A 20,953-nucleotide genomic window follows, 5' to 3' on the forward strand; every position below is an offset into this window, starting at 1 on the left:
TTGATGGCGTTGGTACTGACGTTGTTGAAAGCTCCTTCTATATCCAAGAAGGCAGCAAGGGTATACTGCTTGTACTGCAGCGACCGCTCAACCGTGCCAATTACCTCGTGGAGGGCGGTTTCTGTGGATTTTCCTTTGGGGTAGGCATGCTGGGACTCATGACCACGCCTGCCCGCTTTCGGTATGAAAACCACCCGTGCGCGCCTCCAGGACTGCGGTACGTATCCTAAACTGATGCAGCTCCGGTAAATCTCAACAATCCACGGCACAACCCTTTCCTGCTGCTTCTGTAGCATGACTGGCATTATGCCATCTGGGCCTGGAGATTTGTATGCGGAGAAGCTGTTTATAGCCCAGCCGATCCTATCCCCGGTAATTACCGATTTGATAGTCTCGCACAGCTGGGGTTGCCGCAAACCCTCCAAGCGAGGTTCTGACTCACAGTCCTCCTCGCTGGAGTGAAAGTCTGTGGCCTAAATTTCCAACATGCTGACCTGTTGTATACCAATGGAATTGATCGACCCCACTCCTGCATAGTAGTCTCAAAAGACCTGCAGGCTAATTTAGTTAACGACCTATGTGATGCGTCCGAGATTTAATTTCCCTCTATGTCACAGTGACAAGGTACCCAGAGTAGTTCCATCGTATTGAATCTAGACATAGAGTTCAAACAGTTTCTGCATTTCTGAACGATTTTCGAGGTGATCAAAGGACTGCTCAATGCCCTCAGTGCAGCTTGACTGTCACTGCAGATTGCGATGCGCCTGCCCTTCAACCGCTCGTCAATCACCCAGTTTGCCACCCTTAGGATCGCATAAACTTCGGCTTGAAAAACCGTGGTATATTGTCCCAAAGGAAAAGCCCGCTTCTGGTTTTTATTCGAGAGGTAGACTCCGGCTCCAGAACCCTCTTCTGTTTTTGAGCCATCGGTGTAGAAGACTTCCGTATATCCTGCCACGCATTCCTCTGGGTCTTCCCAGTCCTCTCTACGCTTCAGGGTAACTACATATCTTCTACCAAACAGATGTATGGGGACACGAGAATCGGAAGGCATTGTAAGAACTGGATTCAGTTCTCCCAGTAACTCTTCCAATGCTCTGTGCCCCCACATCCGTTGTTTCCCATAAATCTAATCGAATTAGCCTATGAGCTGCTCTCATTGCAGTGCTTTGAATAAATATGTCCAGGGGCTGCAAATTGAGTAGTGCATTCAGAGTTGCGCCGGATGTCGTGCTCATGGCACCAGTGATACCCAGACAAACAGTTCTTTGCAGTGCGGCTAGTTTACGATGAAAACCTTTTTGTCTCACCTTAACCCACCACACTACGGATGCATATACGAACATCAGCTTAATGATGGCAACGTATATCCACATTACCACATGAGGCCTAAGTCCCCATGTCGAGGCAAAGGTCCGTCTGCACAGCCCATAAGCTATGAGAGCTCGTTTCATCTTTACCTCTACATGTTTGTTCCAAAGAAGTTTTTTATCTAGAGTGACCCCCAGATATTTCACTTCTTCGGAGAGTTGAAGGGTAGTACCCCTCATCTCAGGGAGACAAAGTCCATCCAGTTTTCTCCTTTTTGTGAATAAAACCATTGTGGTTTTATTTGGATTAACTGACAAACCATGTCTAAGGCACCAGCTGTCTATCAAATCAACGGCACGCTGTATATTCCTACACACCGTTCCAAGATCCCGATCAACAGCAAGTACAGCCACGTCATCAGCATAAGCTTGAGCGTATATTGGCAAATTTTGCAGTTCGCATAACAGTGAGTCGATCAGCATACTCCACAGAAGCGGCGAAAGCACACCTCCTTGGGGGCAGCCCTTCGTTGCTTCCGTAGTCAGGTAGCGATCGACTCCTACCTTAGCACACAGCAATCTTTGCGTTAGCATAGCATGGATCTACTTAATTAAAGCATCATCAACACCATGCGCTCTGGCGGGATCACAAAGTTTTTGAAAAGGCGCACAGTCAAAAGCCCCTTCAATGTCCACGAACACCCCCATCGCGTACTCACCATTCAAAGTTGCATCCTCTATCTTTGTGACCAAAGAATGAAGAGCAGACTCACAGGACTTTCCACGTTGGTAAGCATGTTGGTTTTCACTAAGTGGGTGTGACCTAAGTGCGTTTCCACGAATGTGACGCTCCACCAGCCTCTCCAAACCTTTTAGCAAGAATGAAGTCAAGCTGATCTCTCTGAAGTTCTTTGGATTAGAATAGTCATCTTTCCCAGGTTTCGGTATGAAAACTACCTTAACCTGTTGCCAAGAAGAAGGCACGTAGCCCAGAGCAAGACATCCTCGAAAAATATTTCTTAGAGGTCGCTCTAAATGCTCCATACCCTCCTTTAGCATTGCCGGATAGATGCCATCCATGCCAGGTGCTTTGAAATGTTCAAAGGACAGTATGGCAGCTCTCACCTTTTCATGGGTGACAACCGCTTTCGCAGTGTTCCAGTTCCCCTTGCAACGCTTGCGTGTTGAAGGGGTTGCAAGAACCGTCAACTCTCCCCCTACCACTTCTCTCACCCGGTCACCCGGGTGGTGTACTTCCAGGAGGGTCTGTACTGAGTCCAGTCTGGAGCTCGTGAAAGTACCGTCGGGTTTTCTAAGAGACTCCAACTTGGCCGACTCATCCCTTTTGAGGACTCTGCACAGCCTTGAAGTCTCCCTTTCGCCTTCCAGTTCCTCACAGTACGCTCAAGAGCCTCTTATATTCACGTTGTGAGTTCCTGGAATTTAACCAGTCTTCGTCCTTGTTACTTTTGCAAGCACGATTTAGAAGTCGCCTCGTTGATTTCCTGAGTTTTTGCAGTTCTCGGTTCCACCAAGGAACCGTTTTACCGCTTTGGCCTGGGGAAATAGGACAAGCCTCTTCATAGCACTCTAAAAGTGTGCAATTCAGAGTTTTCAATTCATCTTCCAGCACCAAAGGAGTCCTTAGTCGCCTAGGGAACTGTACTTTACTGCCAAGAAGTTCATTTAACTTTGCCCAATCCGTTTTCCTAGGGTTCCGTCTTTGTACTGCAGACTGTCCGCCCGCAATAGTCAGATTGAATTCTAGATATCGGTGATCTGACAGTGAGCCCTCGTTTAGCATTCGCCAGTGTGTAATCAACTCTAACAATTTTGGGGTACAGATTGTTAGGTCAATTCGCTTCGCTTCTTCTCGGTCCCACGAACGTAGGGGCGCACTCTACGTTTGCAGACATAACACCCGCTGAAGTGATGAAATCAAATCGCTTCTCTCCTCTTGGATTCCATTCGCTACTGCTCCAAGAAATATGTTGAGTATCCGCATCGCAACTTATTAAGAGATTGAGACCGCTTGATTCTGCATCCGCCACCAGATCTCTTGTTCTTGCGTCGGTGGAGGATACAAAGAATCATAGGGTAAATAAGCGGAGGCAACTATGATGTTTTTCCTCTCGCCATTTATCTGGTATTGTATGAATTAATTTGGGTAGTGAACTTTCTTCAATGTGGCCAGGCGAGAGGTCATCGATATCACGGTGGCATCCTCCGACATCGCGGCTCTGGTCGAATGCCAAACGATATCACACTCTCAGATCACAGACGCATTGATTTCGTAATAAGCATGGATCCACCTCCACCCGTTCCATTTCGGAATTCGAGGAAGACAGATTGGATAACGTATAAAATAGAATTGAGCGCCCGAGTCACGATCCCTGGAAAGCGCATCAAATCCATTGCTGAAATTGAGAAGAAAATCTAGATGGTCACAACTAGCATAAGTGTAGCTTTCGAAGAAAGCTGTCCACTCAAGATGACAAAGAAGGTTAAAACACCATGAAGAAGGCTCTAAAGATGAGCATGAGATCAGCTAAACGATCATCATCGAGACGCTTTTATGAGGAGACTAATTCTCTTGAGGCAACCTCAAAGCTGGGTTATTTACGTTTACAGAACGGGAAATACACAGAAAGCGATGAAGAAACGGCAAAACATTAGCTTCAAGTGCACTTCCCAAGCAGCATCCAAAATCTAATCTCGCGGCCAATATGTGCATACAGCCCTCAGCCGAGAAACTATAATAGAATTTGACATGGAAAGTAGTATCACTGGAGCGAGTAAAATGGGCATTTAACTCGTTCCATAGATACAAGTCTGCAGGTCCGAATGGCATGATCCCGGCGCTAGTAATAGAAGAAATGGATGCCCTGGGTCTACATATTCAGAATATATGTGGTGCATGCCTAGCACACGTTTATATTCCAATTAACTGGCGTGATATGAGGGTGCTATTGATTCCCAAACCAGGGAAACCCACCTACGATGTCTGGAAAGGAATACGCCTTAGGCACATCCATGGAAATCGAAGGTGCCTTCAATTATACCTCATTCGCTGCAATTTGTGATACGGCAAGACAGCATGGAATCGAACCGCAGTTAATTAGTTGAATCCTTCACATGCTGAAGTGGAGAAAAATTGACATATTGGTTGGCGAGAAGTCGATTGAAACAGGAATTTTTAGGGGCTGCCCACGGGGGGGGGGGGGGGGGGGGTTCTCGCTGTTATGGCTCTAGGTAATGGATACCATGCTGTAGCTCCTGGAGCACAGAAAACCCTTCGCGCAAGCATTTGCAGACGACCTAGCCATAATAATTACCTGCAAATTTGCGGACACAGTATATGACCGCTTGGTTGCAACTCTGCCTGAAATCCACAATTGGACTCCAAGTTAACGTGGAAGCACCATATCCAGGAACAATACCAGAAATATTGCAGATTGCTCTGGTACTGTAGGAATGCGATAGGTAAGACCTGGGGACTTTCACCAAAGCGGATACACTGGATATATATATCCTTAATAAAACCCATTTCGATGTATGCATGTATCGTCAGGTAGCCGAGACTGAACTTTGCTAACAGCAGGAAGCTGCTAACGCAAATTCAGAAGCTAGGTTGCCTAAGTATTACTTGTGCTATTCTAAATGTACCCCCATTCACTTGGAAGTGTATCGAAAAGCAGCCAATGGCGCATATAGACTCGATACCATTGGAGTGTGGAAAGGCGGCCAATCACACGGTCATGCGTCTATCTGGAACTTCCTTGATAAACTTCTGGTACCCCTGACGCCGGCCGATCATATGGTTTCCAGATTCGTTTTTGAAAAGACACACACTCTCGTAATTACCAAAAGAGAAGAATGGTCGATAAATGACCATGAGTCTTTACAAATTACATTCTTAATAATCTTCACCGACGGGTTAATTATGAAGGGTGGATCGGGCGCAGGGCTGTTCTCGGGGAATCCGATTATGGAACTGGGTCGACCCTTCAGAAAAATGACAACCATATTCCAGGCGGAGATATATGTCATTTCATTGGCAACAGAAGAATTTCTGGGAGAAAAATGGAGGGTTCCCACCATTCAAATCTGTTCCAGTCGGACAGGATTATCAGCACTAAACAGCAACAAAATATCAAGCCGGTTTTTATGGAGTTGTCATCAGGTACTGCTGAAACTTGGCCGACTAGAGGAAACATTCCTGATGTGGGTGCCGGGGCACTCAAACATCGCTGATAATGAGGAGGCCGGCAGGTTGGCTTGCCGAGGATCTGGATCCACAATGGAAATTTGAACTCTTGTCGGCAGGCGAAGCTTTATGGAAGAACCTGGGGGGGGGACATTGCTCCTTAAACTAGCATATGAAAAAGAGGGGGGTGGTAGTTTCGGCTATGTGCAGCCAATGTGGGGAGGAGGAAGAGACGGCCCAGCACGTTTTCTGCAGCTGACCGGCCTCAGACGAAGACATCTTGGTAAGGTTTTCTTCAATGAAGAATCTGCACCCTCTCTGCCTCTAGAGAATGTTCTCAGATGCGCTAAAGCCTGCGAACGGCGGCAAGCCATTGAATAGGAGATTTACGGGGACGGTATAATGGGCCTTACAATGGCCTGAGTGCTCGGAACTGCGGCTCCCCCCAGGAGGCTAAACTAAACTAAAACATCCGCATGCTAGATGAACAGAACCCGAGCATGGACTTCGGGGACAGGAGGGTAAAGTTCATAAATGCCAGGAAGGACCAATCTATAAACGTGGAGGTTTTCCGCTTGGTATTCAAACTGGAATTCTGAACTTGCTCATTGAAAGTCACCATATGGTGCTCCACTTTTTCCTAGACAGATTGAAATTGTTGTGTATCCTGAAACGTAGAGAGAACTGGGAAGCCCCAGAGGAAAGCGTAGCGGAATTTACGGAAGTCTTCTACACCGATGGTTCAAAAACAAAAGAGGGCTCTGGAGCCGCAATTGCGCTTTCGAATAAAAACAAGAAGTGAGCTTTTCCTTTGGGACAATATGCAATGGTTTCTCAAGCGAAATGCTGTGAAACCAATCAAGACCACTTCACCCCCATATATGCAAAAGGGGGGTGTACATCCAGGGCTCGAAATAACTTCCATATCGATGTCTGCTCAAATATAGTTAATAACAGTATATTACTATATTTTTTGGAAATTTACTGGAACCCCGCCCTCTTCACTTCATCCTAGAATCATAGAATTGCATTGCATATAATATAGGCTATGGTAGAAGACATAATATTGTTAAGCTTGGTGAAAATCCCACTATTACTGACAAAGTTATAGGAGTGTCTCTTTTTTATGTAAAGTTACTTCAACCCAAAACACTGAGTGTTAATATTAGATTGTTGCACATAAAATGGCCGATTTACCAATCAAGTGAAGTTAGTTGCGATTTTGTTGTATAAAACCACCACCAGTTGGTGCTGTTGTGTAAGGAGGAGCGCGATTCAGCTGTAAAAAATCTAGTGGATGCAACAACCGAATTCCTCGCCAACGTGAAAGGGATTGACATCAACGTCGGCAATTGAGATGCACTCATCATCTACATGATCAGCCAGAAATTAGACATCCAGTCGCGAAGGCTATGGGCGGCCTCGCTAGGATGCGCTTCTGAGATACCAAACCTAGGAGCATTGGAAGCATTGGGCACGACAAAAAAAAATAGGCAAATTAGACGCCCTCATGGTGAATGAAGCAATCGCATGCAGTTTTTACCGGAAGGATCATTTTAATACTCAATGCAGCAAGTTTAAGGCAAGTTTAAGAACAAAGGGCCTGCTACAACTGCATGAAAAAAGGTCACAATGTCAAGAACTGCCCATCGAAAAATCATTGCCGCGCGTGCAGCAAGAAACATCATACATTACACATAGTGATGGTGAGGAGAAGACAAAACCCAAGGAAGTCGCAAAGCAGTTAGCCTCTTCAACGACAGCACTCATGGCAAACCAACCCGAACCTACCCAGACCGTGTTATTAACCACCGCGAGAATCAAGGTGAGAAATAGTGTAGGACAACTAATCACCTTAAGAGCCCCCCTTGATTCGGGCTCTCAGAGAAGCTTCATCACCGAAAAAGCAGTCCAATCTTTGGGGATAAAACGGCAGCACGCAAGCTTCAACATCAGGGGGCTATATATTCAACGTCTCCCATAAAAACAAAGGGCAAAGTAGAGCTGCGGGTACAACCCAAGTATGGTGAAGACATCAGGTTATCAACTCTAATCATCTCAAAAATCGCCAATATTTGCCCAGCAGTCGAGACAAACGCCAAGTTACCAGTACATTGCAACCTGCGAGATTTAGCTGATCCTGATTACGGAGCTCCAGGTCACATCGATGTTTTACTTGGAGCAGATGCATATGGCTTGTTCGTTATGTCTGAACTCAAACCAGGCAGGCGGCGTATGTACAATTTTCACAACTCGAAAGGCGACTACTGGGAAACATAGAACTAAGAACCCAATATGTCGCATTCATGCAGGAATACATCGACTTAGGCCACATGACAGAAGTGAGCCCAAAGGAAATTTATTCACCACACAGTTATTATATGCCTCATCATGCCGTATGTAAACAAGACAGCTCAACAACAAAGCTTCGAGTTGTATTCAACGCGTCGCAAGTCATTCCAGCAGGAAAATCCCTTGACGATATTTTGCTGGTAGGCCCAAGCATTCAAAACAATCTTCCGAATATTATCATGAAGTGGAGAACGTTGCAATACGTAATAGCAGCTGACACGGAGAAAATGTACCGGCAAATTCCAATTCACCAAGCTGACCGAGACTACCAACGAATACTCTGGAAAACCAGAACCAGAATTTCTTCGAACTTCCGGATGGTCATACTGAAGACAAGCTGTCAAATACGTGGCAAATGGTTCAAAGAATGAAACGCGTGTTCTGGCAAAGATGGAGTCTCGAATATTTGACACAACTCCACCAGAAAAGTAAATGGTTCAGCGAAAATCGTCGAGTAATCGTAGCAGATTTAGTATTAATCAAACACGAGAACCAGGCATCGCTCAACTGGCCAATGGGGAGGATAACGGCACTCCATCTCGGAAAGGACAACCTGCCCAGAGTGGTAACAGTAAAAACAGCTACCGGATCCCTTGATCGACCACTTACCAAGATATGTCCACTACCAAAGGACGAACCGTGGAAAGCCGCAGTGCCACAGTAAGCTGATGACCAACAAGCCTCACAACCTGGTAGAAAGCAGGCTGTTAAAACGCATGTAAGGACCATGCTCACTATGTTGACAGCCCTTATGTACATTGATGCCACAGCGTCTACATACTCTATCAAACCGCTTAGCGGAGGAATTTACGTGGAACATTTGGGACAGCTTCAACTCTCACGAAGGCAATTAAAGGTCAACTTCGAACTAAGCACTGAAGAAATATCAACAGACCTGACCACCATACAACAACTATATAAAAACATATCACAAATATGCTCCGCATGAGTTAATGGAACAGCTTCAACATGAAACGTTTAGCACGGCAAGTCTAATCCAATCGTGGATTGTGAACCGCAAAAAACGTAGACTTCTAGGAAACCTATTGCAAGAGTATTCGGCGTGAACGACGAGGTCTACCGAGACTTGGACAAATTAAATAAAAACCAACAACAACTAATAGAGATCACTCACCAACAAAGTAATTTATTTCTAACCACAACAAAAATGATGAATGAATCCCAGTGGACTACAAGAACAAAATTAAATCAAGTAATCTGAAATTGAAATTGAACCATACCACTGACGCAATGAACGAGGTGTCCAAATGGTACAGAACAATTGTCCAAATTCCTCACTACACATTAACTAGCCTGAGAGGTGTTAACTCAAATTAAACACAAGTACGAAATTTTGCAACAGGTGCAGACTGGATTCGGACAAACTGCTGAAGTCTGTTCCCCAGCCACACTGCAAAGCACGTTAACAAAAGTACAGCATAGTTTAGGTGAATCCTTCAGGATAGACCCGAAACAAACAGGACCCACGTGGTATACCTCTACAAACATGGGAATCACAATTTCTGGATTATTCTCAATAATACAACAAGTCGGGAAACCGGAAGCTGGAAGCTTCAGGTACGAAAGGTTTTGTGTATTTCTTAGTACGTAGCACGTAATATATGCATATGTCCACTTTCGGGTGATATTGGCATTGATAGTCTTCAATTTTCAAAGAAGCAACAACTTCGACGTATTATAAATTTGTTAGTAATAGTGCGATTTCCATCGAACTTGGTATGATCATGCTCTACATTATAGCCTACATCACTGCAGAATTTCGTGCCGCTAGAATGAATTTAAGGGGGGTTGCCAGCCAGTTACAAAAAATTATAGTAATATACTATTATTAACTTCCTTAGAAAAGATATCGGTATGAAAGGTATTTCGGAGCCCAGGCACCATATAGTGGCAGCCTCCTGATTTTTTTCAGATTTTTCGATTTGGTAGTTTCTGAGAATGGCCCCCTTTGAGAAATGATCACTTTCATCCCCCGCACTCCCCACGTTTCCAAGAAATGTCAAAACTAAGACCGGCTTCGAAAAGTACTAATCGACACTTTTAATTTGATACCCCACATGACTATATTTGATGAAAAAAAATTTTACACCCCCTTTTTGCATGTATGGGGACCCCCACCTTAAATTCAACGTAAAAGGGTGTAACTCACAGTATGTGTGAGCGTTCACAGTTCCTACCTTTCTACCAAATTTGGTGTCAATCGCTATAACCGTCTCCGAGAAAAATGCGTGTGACGGACAGACAGACAGACAGACGGTAAACCGATTTTAATAAGGTTTTGTGTAAGGTTTATGAGTTAACATACTTTGAAATGGATCACGAAAAGCTCAGAGAATATCAAATCATCTCCCCGTATATGCGCGATTGCTCGGTTAATATACTATACAACGTCAATAAATAACCAAACTGCTTACTGAACCAAATCTTCGACCGGATTAATAAAACCGATTGTGCTCAAGTAACCTTCACACTACAAACAATGCTTTGCAAACAACTGTATAGGGCAAACAACTGGATGTTTGTTACTCCTACCGTCAAACCAGTATCCATTGTTTGCAGCGGTCATCGAGAAGACCTTCGAATCAAGGAAGTGGTAATTTTGGAAATTGCTCCAAATTGCTGCATCGATCCCGAAACAACGACAATCCAAGCCAGCACCCACCACGCCCAAAATCTACAAATTCGAGCTACTTTCATGAATGTCATCAATCCTCTTGAATCTAGACCAATCCGAACAACGCAGAACCCATCTTAAGACAGGATGGCTCATTTCTCCAGAAGGCGCAGCTCAAGGAAACCGAACTACAAAGAGCTTTTATATCCCCCATTTAGCATCGAGTTAAGGACACACCGCCATTCTAAGCTCCACCGTAGGGGGTGGATTTGTACTCATCTAGGCATTCATGACATGGTTTGTGTGGAGGAATCAACCCAGCATCACCAACAGGTCAACCGCCGCCGCCCTTCAGCGACCACACAATGGTATGAGGCTTCCATCCTCTGAAGAACCAGTGATTCTTGGCGGGCAAAATGTTCAGAAATCTACAAATCTTAACAGTAGTTCAAGCTCATCATGTATTTGAAATAGCAATCCAAAATGTAAACATTATTATTTTAAGTATCAAATTCATCATGTATCTAAAACAGCATATGAAATATAAACGTTTTTGTATCTGTAAACATAACAACACACACATGGTTTGCATTTGAACTTCGTAGCTATTACGCTTTGTCAATGAAATCTGAGCCTTTCATACTTTGTTTGTAAATTCATTCGTATATTGACATCCAATTCTATCGTGCAAGCGAATTTCAAATGGAACCACAAGTCAGCAAATTTTTTCGGTTAAGTTCTCATTGTAAATTAATACCATATCGATATAATTTATTCGGAAGCAAATAATTTGTATAAAAGAACGTGTAGCAAAGAATAAAGTCTCTTTCTTAATACCAAAGCCTCACAAGACTTTTCGAGCGGAGCTAAGGTTGGTGGTGAGTTTGCCCCAACACTTTGGTTTTAAAGAGCGAACTTGGCACGTTGCCAGCATTGTGTGTTAAGCGACTAACCACAATCACGGTGGTTCCAAAAATTCCGGTCAGGTGACGTAAACCTTCAAAGTGAGCCAAGTGGACATCCAGGACCATCGATTGTCAACCACAAGCTGCGTTTGCTAGTCGAATCCAACATACGTCAATCTGTGGGAGACATTGCAGAGAAACTGGGCGTACACTATTCGACAGTTTTGCGGCACTTGCGACAACTTGGAAAGGTGAAAAAGCTCGACAAATGGGTTCCGCATGCCCTTAGGGAGCAAAACATAGAGCTTCGAATGGAAATTTGCAGTCCTTTACTCACCCGCAACAGAAGCGATCCCTTTTTGCACAGAATGGTGACATGTGATGAAAAGTGGATATTATACGACAGTTGTCGCCGATCAGTACAATGGCTAGATGCTGATGAGCCACCGAAGCATATGCCAAAACCGGGCGTCCATCCGAAGAAGGTAATGGTGACTGTTTGGTGGTCTACAACTGGAGTTATTTACTATTCTTTTTTGGCACCTGGAAAAACGATAAATGCACGGAAATACTGTGCCTAACTCGAGGAAATGGACCAAAAATTGACTATTCAACAGCCAAGGTTGGTCAACAGAGATGGTGTGATACTGCTTCACGACAATGAACAACCTCATGTATCCTGAACAACGGTTCGAAAGTTGAACGAATTGCAGTATGAGACTCCGCCTCATCCACCATATTCACCGAACCTTTCGCCAACTGACTACCACCTTTTTAAGCATTTGGATCACTTTTTCTCGGAAAAACAATGTAGCCTGTCAAAATTGCCTTCGACGAATTTATCAACCCCCAACAGTTGGTGGTCAAAGGGTAGTATAGGTCCCGGGGCGAAACGTGGATTGGTACCCACGATGGAGCATAAAACCTGGGAAATGCCTGCTGAACCAACGCCAACAGCTCTACTACCAAACCCTATCTCCACCTCCACGTGGTGACCGCTGGGAGCTCTTTCTTGACGAAAAGCTGCAGACGGGGAAGGATGAAGGCGAGTCTCCCGCGCCTAAAAACGGGACAAATTGTACCAACTGGTCCTCCAGGTTGGGGGTTGGGTAGGGCTGACAACCCTACACGGAAAACAACCTGTTACGAAGCCACAACAGGAGCCTCGGATAGGACGGATGTTAAAACGACGGACCCGGCAACGACAAAGGAACAACGATTTGCGCATTTTCTCATGGAACGTGCGCTCCCTGTACAGAGATGAAGCTGACAAGCAGCTAGCCGATACCCTGTCCCAATATAGGGCTGATGTAACAGCGTTGCAAGAGATGCGATGGACAGGGACCGGTTTCCTGGAGAAGAGCCACTACACCATATATTATAGCGGCCATCCAGTGAACCATGTGCTCGGAGTAGGTTTCTTAGTCAGCCAAAAAATGAAACCTGCTGTTATCGGCTTTGAAAGTATAAGCGAACGGCTATGCACTCTGCGCTTGCGAGGCAAGTTTAGAAATATAAGCCTCATAAACGTTCACGCCCCTACAGAGGAGACTGCAGAGTCGGAGAAGGATACCTTCTACGAGGCAGTAGAACGAACCCTCGAAGCCTGTCCCAGATATGATATCAAAATCATACTTGGGGATTTTAACAGCCAAGTAGGGAAGGAGCCCGTATTCAGGCGATACGTTGGCTCCCATAGCTTACACGAAAAAACAAATGATAGCGGACTGCGGACTATTCAATTAGCAGGGTCACACGAAATGGTTGTTGGAAGTACCTGGTTTGCGCGGAAAGCGGTCCACAAACATACGTGGGCCTCTCCAGACGGGACCACTTTCAACCAAATTGACCACGTGTTGATCGAACGCCGCCACCTCTCAGCCTTGATGAATGTCAGAACATATAGGGGGGCCAATATAGACTCGGATCACTATCTCGTTGACATGGTGCTCCGAGCTCGAATAACAATACCACCTAGAATCCCCTCTGACAATCAGGTGAGAGTGAACACTGAAGCCATCCACAACACAACCCTCCGCGACACCTATAAGAGGGAAATGGATGCCGCAATAACCGCAGTCAATAGAGGACCTGGAGATGAAGCATCAACTAATGATCTTCACAACCACCTGAAGAACGTTATCATGGATACGGCCACAAATATACTTGGCCCCAGCCGCAAAAGGAGTCGGAACGGCTGGTTTGACGATGAATGTAAGCTAGCAACGGAACGAAACAATGCCGCATACCGAGTAATGCTGCATTCTCAAAGAACGCGGGCACGCGCAAAGACTTATCACGAACTCCGTCGAGCGGAGAAGCGACTTCACAGACGGAAAAAGGAAGCCTGGGAGAACCAACAAGTCTGTGAACTAGAAAAGTACAGGCAGCAACCGCACCAGGCGCGAAAGTTTTACCAACAAGTCAGCAGGATGAAGCCTTATACACCTCGATGCTCATCCTGCCGAGACAAAGAGGGAAATCTGATTTCCGACAGAATGGGCATATTAGAGCGATGGGTTGAGTACTTTGATGAGCTACTGAACAACCAGAACATCGGCGAGTTGGAGGTCCCGCCAACTGAAGACGACGGACCAATACTGCTACCACCAAGTTTAGGAGAAACAGTCCGTGCAATTCATCGGCTAAAAAATCATAAGTCGCCAGGAGCCGATGGAATTACAGCCGAATTGGTTAAATATGGAGGCGACCAGTTACACCAAGTGGTTCATCAACTTGTGCTCAAGGTATGGGACAACGAATCAATGCCTGACGATTGGCAGCGAGGCATAATCTGTCTCATACATAAAAAGGGAGATATCACACAGTGCAGCAATTATAGAGGTATCACGTTGCTGAGTACCATCTATAAGATATTCTCCACTATCTTGCTAGGCCGGATAGTCCCATACGCCCAGAACATCATTGGCCCATACCAAAGAGGCTTCACTCCAGGCAAATCAGCAACAGATCAGATTTTCTCTCTGCGGCAGGCGATGGAAAAACTGTTGGAATATGGACAACAGTTGCACCATCTGTTCATCGATTTTAAAGCCGCCTATGATAGCATAGCCAGGGTAAAACTGTACACGGCCATGAGAGAATTCGGTATCCCGACGAAATTAATAAGACTGACTAGGCTGACCCTGACCAATGTGCGAGGCCAGATAAAAGCAGCAGGATCACTCTCAAGACCATTCGACATCAACAACGGTCTACGACAAGGGGATGCGCTATCATGCGCCCTCTTTAACCTGGCCCTCGAGAAAGTGATCCGTGATGCTGAGGTGAATGCAAGAGGTACGATCCTCTTCAAGTCCACCCAACTACTGGCCTATGCTGACGATATCGACATCATGGGAAGAACCACCCGAGACGTTCAAACTGCCTTCATCCAGATCGAGCAGGCGGCGCGAGATCTTGGGCTGCACATCAATGAAGGCAAGACAAAATACATGGTGGCAACGTCAGCACCGAAGACGAATCAACCAACAACATCAAACCGCACTGGTCAAACACAAACACGAACAAGAATAAGGATAGGGGAATACAACTTTGAGACCGTTGACAATTTCTCCTATCTAGGGTCGAAAATCACAACCGATAACAACTACGATGATGAAATCCGCGCACGGTTGTTGTCAGCCAACAGAGCCTACTTCAGCTTACAAAGACTGTTCCGCTCGAAACGTCTCACCATAGGGTCAAAGCTCTTACTGTACAAGACTCTGATCTTGCCAGTCCCCATGTATTCCTCGGAAACTTGGGTTCTTAGCAAGAAAAATTGCGAACTCTTGGCCGCGTTCGAGAGAAGAATCCTCCGAAGAATTTTTGGCCCCCTACATGAGGATGGACGATTCCGTAGCCTACACAATGACGAAATCTATGAGCGATACCATGACCGTCCGGTTGTGGATGAAATCCGGCTCAATAGGTTACGGTGGGCGGGTCACTTAATCCGTATGGATGAAGATGATCCCACCCGGAAAGTCTATAAGGGCAATATCTATGGTAGGAAAAGAAGACGAGGCAGACCCTGCCTAAGATGGAGCGATGGCGTGGGCCAGGACGCCAGACAGCTTTTAGGGATATCGAATTGGTGGACCTCGGCGCAAAACCGGGATGTCTGGAGTTCCTTATTAAGGCAGGCCTAGACCGGATACCGGTTGTTGCGCCGTTGATGATGAACAGTTGGACTCCTACGAAACCGGCACACATGCTCTTGAATCTCGCTGGGAGAAGTGTTTTGAAACAACTGGCACCTATTTTAATTAAATAAATGAATTTTTGTAAGCTTTACAGTCGTTTCAAATTTTAGTACTAAAACTGCCATTTCATTTGCAACAACCTAATATTACCTTAAAAGAGGAGGAGGATGATTTGACGGGTAATTTTAAATTCGGGAGTCTTGATCCTGTACAATTTATTTAACCATTTATTTTTCCACCCAACCAAAGCTATAATGGAGAAATGTGGTGAACCCGATCTGAATAAGTTGACCCTGTTACGAGGTAGGAGAAAGCTAAAAAAGGACAAGCTTTATAAATTTCAATTGATGACGAGATCTCTGCTTATAATAGTGATGAAGCTTCTGCATTTGAGGAAGAGAAGTTACAGAAGATAAAAACCATAGTGTTCTTTTAAATAAAATAATTATTTTCTAATATCTTTTAAATGTGTATGTCTTCTGAATTATCTTCTAACAATTTAATAATAGTTTCTTTAGTCCCTCACAAATATGTAACAAAATTGTCAGAGATGTTATAAAATATGTAAAGTGAGGAAAGTGTAATCGATCGCTGAGCATTGCGCCGCTTACGGAAAGACGCTCTCCCACTTTGCAACCTCGAATTCTTGTGATCCTTTCACTTTGCCTTCCAACACTTTGTGCTCTTGAATTTGGAATCTCTTCAACTTTGCCTTTTAACATGCTGAAGGTAGTTTATTCTATGTGTAAACAATAAAAATGCAAATTGTCGTTTGAACGACGACGGTGGCCAGATTGCACTTTTTCCCACTGTGTTAAGAAGATACACCTTCACCGTGTTCAGTAAAGGAGTAACATATGTTTAGTTTTTTTTAGAAGAACGTACTGTACGTTACACGTATGTTGGATACAATGTAACGAAAATTAACGAAAAAGTATGAAATTAAGCCCTTGCTGAGGGCAAATAGCAAAAGAAAGTTTATTTTCCAAACCAAAATTGAAATCGGGACAGATCTTAAAATCGTAATAACTACATTGAAAACTCCAAGTAGTTAACACTTTTAGCATCATATACATCCTTCACTGGGCAGTGGCATGCAATCGACGAAACCTTGGACATATTCTGTTAAAATTTTTCTCCATTGTTCAAAAAGGGTTTCCATTAAGTATTGTTTGGTATTGTGCCCTTCGCGAAGCCTCTAGAATTCTGTAAAGAGTTTGAGTAGCTTCGAATGATTGAACATTAATACATGCGTGTTTTTCACACATTATGTTCCCGCAAAGCCCAGCAATGCCATAGAATATACTATCATATTACAGGATGACCGACGAGGAGGTCATCCAACTCTAGCCAGGCCTAGTTTATATCTGGAATCTGCTTAGAAACCAGACTTTGGCTAATTTTTTAGTGCTTGCTTAACGTGGGCCTTGTTACGCATCTCTGGCGGTTAAGTCTGGGGTAGATATTAAAACATTTTACAAAATATTTTTTTAAAATATTCATGCAATACAGTCTTTATGGCATTTAAAGGCACTGTGCTTATTAAGATGGAGAAACAGTCAATCATTTTTCTAAATTTTCTTTTAAATATTAAAGTTGATATTTGAACGACATGAAATTTTTTTTTAAATTTTCCTAGGGTAACCAATAATATGTATATATATGAAACATGCTTACCTTTTTGAGCCCATTCAGCATTATTATTCAGTGCCGAAAAATAAGCATACAATTCAACTCCGCAAGCAACTGATACTTTACTCCTTATTTCAGTTGGCTGCCAATGATAATGGTTGTACATGTTGGTCAGCACTTCAAAGCCTTTAAAATCGGTATCATTAACGCCACTAACATTCGGAACGTTGAAATTTGGTGTTTCAAAACTATTAAATCTAAACGCGATATGTTTATGCAATTCTTCTTTTTTAGTAGCATCAAAATTCTTCATCTTCTGCTTAGGACTTTTCGACACTTTGAAAATATGGTAGTTGCTATCATTGTTCCCCAAAAATACTCTGGGTAGTGGATTCGGTTCTAGGGTTGAACTTAAAAGTTGTACATTTTTTAATACTCCTACTTCTTCGATATTCACATCGCCCTTCTTGAAATTGTCACTAAGATCTTCAAAATCATCCACATTAAAATCGATTCTCGCTGGATAACCACTTATTGATTCACCTAACACAGGACCTGATTTAACCAGTGTCCCAGAAGCTTTCTGCCTCCCCAGTTTCCTTACAGATGAATCCATAAATTTACTGCTGTAGTTCCCGTATTGTGACTTAATCGTAGTAGTCTCTAGCGTGACCGAATAAGCCCAAGCAGTCAAAGTGAATGTCCATACTATTATTACTACCGAAGGCAACGTCATTGTACATTGTGTTTGGTCCTTCGGGTATAATACAAGTAGCATCACAACTTGGTCGTTATGTTTCTATTTCCGTTGTCGTCGTATAAATTAAACTCTAAAAAGGAGAAAATATTAATTCATGTCAGTACGCTGGTGTAATATAAGGTGGTTTCTAAAAAAATATTTATAAATTTGATGCTAGTATCAGATTTCTTACTTTAACAGCTTAAACTGGATAATGAAATCATAACAGAACATGAGACAGTTATCATGCCACAAACTAATTGTCGAATTTACACATATTAATGTAATAACATTATGAAATGCTTCTGCAGGAGGATATTTTTCCCAAGATAGCCGCAACGACTTTGATAGACAATACCCACTGTAAATATTTTTTACGAGGATAACACCATGTTCTACTCTGAATCTCAAGGTACAATAAATGCGACAACTCGTCCCAACTCTCAAATCGAGTTCATTCCAGGCGGTATGGTGCAACGTAAGATAGAGTTCGTCCGCTGCGTCGCTCCCAAGATAGTTGGGAAAATTAAAGTTTGTGATAACAGTTTGTTAAAAGCTGACGTAATTCGTACTTTGATAGCGTTTCTCGTGTTCTCCAGTTATATTTTAAATTTATTGAAATAGACTGGGTTGATTTTGGGGACTGAGGTAAGTTCTCTTTAAGTGGCATGTCTTGATTGCAAATAACTCTCAACTCTTGTCGTGGAGAAAATCACCAATTTAAAATTTTGATTGTATATTGACAACGCGATCGACAGCTCGAACTTGTTGTCCGTCGGCTCGAACATGTCGTGCGTCGGCTCGCTCGCGTTTATGGCGCCTTCAGCTTTAAGTGCTGTATCTGATAGATGCAGCATCTGATACACACAATGTCGAACCATGCACTGCAGCACCAAAATGTAAATAAGCCGGGAAATCGGAAGTTTGACGCTTCAAGTATAAAAGGTTTTGTGTTTCGCTATGTGAGGAGCATAACGCAGTTCTCCACTGGCTGATAGCGTTGACTCGAGATATTTAAATAGCCCAGTTCTGTCAATGGTAGTAACCTGCCCAGAACTCACCGTTTAAATATCCCGGGTCAATGCTATCAGTCAATGGAGAACTGCGTAATGAAATTGCTTCACGCATTAACGCAACCTGGATGAAGTGGCATTCCAAAACTGGTGTTCTTTGTGTTCGACGTATTAACGAACGTCTCAAATCTAAAATTTACCGCAATGTCGTCCGTCTACCGCTCTCTATGATTCTGAGTGTTGGCCGACTATAAAAGACAATGGAGAATATCTGCGATCAATTATAATTGGGGTTGCACCGATTGTGGAAAAACTGCGCGAGAGGCGTTTTCGACGGTATGGTGACATAATTCGCGGTAACGAGAATTCATTTGCCAATATTGGATCGAAGTCAATGGTAAGCGACCAAAAGGCCGTCTGAAACAACGGTGGCTTGATACGCTGGAAAGGGGTTTAAAAGCCTCGCGAGTATATTCAGATCAGGCATTTGATAAAATAAACCGATCACGATGAACCGACCCCGCTTGTGATCGGGACAAAGACTGAAGAAAAAGAAGACGCGAAGAGTGGAAAGGTTTGGGGACAAGTATATTCTCCAGAAATGGAATTTTAATATTTCATTCGAATGTCAATTATTCTCGTTAATTATGGCGTCCGCATCTTAATTATATGGCTTAGGATGCGGTAAATTCGGACGAAATGAATAAGTTTGAACTGCTATAACTTTGACACTAATAGCCGAATTTCCATAAAACTTGGCATGTGTATACACCAGACTGTCCTCTATGCCGGTGTACTCCTAAGTTGCGGGGAGTTTTTCAGTCAATTTCTAAAAGTTGGTAATATACTATTAGTAAATTTATTTGAGCAGATATCGAAATGGCGCAGTGTTTTACACAAAACCTTAAAAAGGGCTAGGGAGAAATCGATTCTTCATAAATGCTACTCTAATATTTGACGCGAATGTCAATTATTCTCGTTAATTTTGCCATCATCATCTTATTTACATGGCTTTAGTAAATTCGCGTAAATTCGCGCGAAATTGTTCAGCTTGATTTGGCATGTGTATGCGAAAAATGATCCTCTATGCTGGTGTCCTAGGATGAATTTAAGGGGGTTTTCAGTAGCGCAATGCTGACCACATTGTTTTTGGGTTGAGTAGTTTCCGAAAATGAGTTCTGTCTCACTTTAAGTGCGTACATTTTGACTCCTTACTCACGTACTTTGTAATTCTCTCAACTAATATCAGTTTCGTAAAGAACTACTCGAGCCCTTTCATTTGATATCCTACACGACTATATCCGATGAAAAAAAAATTTTGAATCCCCCCTTTGCATGTATGGGGAGCCCCCCTTTAACCTCCTCCTAAATTTATGTCACTCATCTCATAGTTCCCATCTCTCCATCAAATATCGTTTGGATCGGTTTAGTCGTTTTGGAGAAAGTGCGTGTGGCAGACAGACAGACAGTGGATCGATTTTAATAAGGTTTTGTTTTACACAAAAACTTAAAAATGAGAAGGTGGGTTTTTCAAGCGAACAAATATAGACAGGGTGCGGCAGCATAACTTCCTTTTTTAAAATGCGCGCCACTCAGTTAGTTGATGTCATAGTGGAGCGCTAGTGGTCTCGTTCAAGAGGGGATGCTGTAAAGTATTGTCCCGACACGGTTCACTCGCCATCATGCGTTGGAATAGTGAGGAGCGTGCCTTTGCCGTTGAGGTTTACTTTTCAAGCGGATGTTCGGTTATTGCAACACAGCGTGCATTTCGGAATCGCTTTAATTTAGCCCCGTTGGCTCCCATCCCAGACCACAAATCAATTGTTACATGGGTCACTACATTCAGACAAACTGCAAGTGCGACAAAAGGAAGAACTGGAGTCCCTCGGCCCGTTAGATCACCTGAGGACATTGAAGCAGTGAGAGCGTCAATGTTGCGATCGCCACGGCGT

General features: G+C 43.7%; 1 protein-coding gene across 5 annotated transcripts in view; it reads right to left on the minus strand.

Annotated features, from left to right (window-relative positions):
• Positions 1-20,953, minus strand: part of LOC119656058 (nose resistant to fluoxetine protein 6) — a 133,602-nt gene that overhangs the window by 93,887 nt on the left and 18,762 nt on the right. For 4 of the 5 annotated variants that reach the window (XM_038062334.1, XM_038062333.1, XM_038062332.1 and 1 more), the window contains one exon: positions 17,295-18,079. In XM_038062334.1, coding sequence (XP_037918262.1) covers positions 17,295-18,027 — 733 coding nt within the window. In that variant the 5' untranslated portion in view covers positions 18,028-18,079. The remainder of the gene's footprint in view (positions 1-17,294; positions 18,080-20,953) is intronic. The other variant, XM_038062335.1, reaches the window with a different exon arrangement.

The sequence above is a fragment of the Hermetia illucens genome, chromosome 4 (genome assembly GCF_905115235.1).
Source record: "Hermetia illucens chromosome 4, iHerIll2.2.curated.20191125, whole genome shotgun sequence".
In the NCBI taxonomy this organism is placed as follows: domain Eukaryota; kingdom Metazoa; phylum Arthropoda; class Insecta; order Diptera; family Stratiomyidae; genus Hermetia; species Hermetia illucens.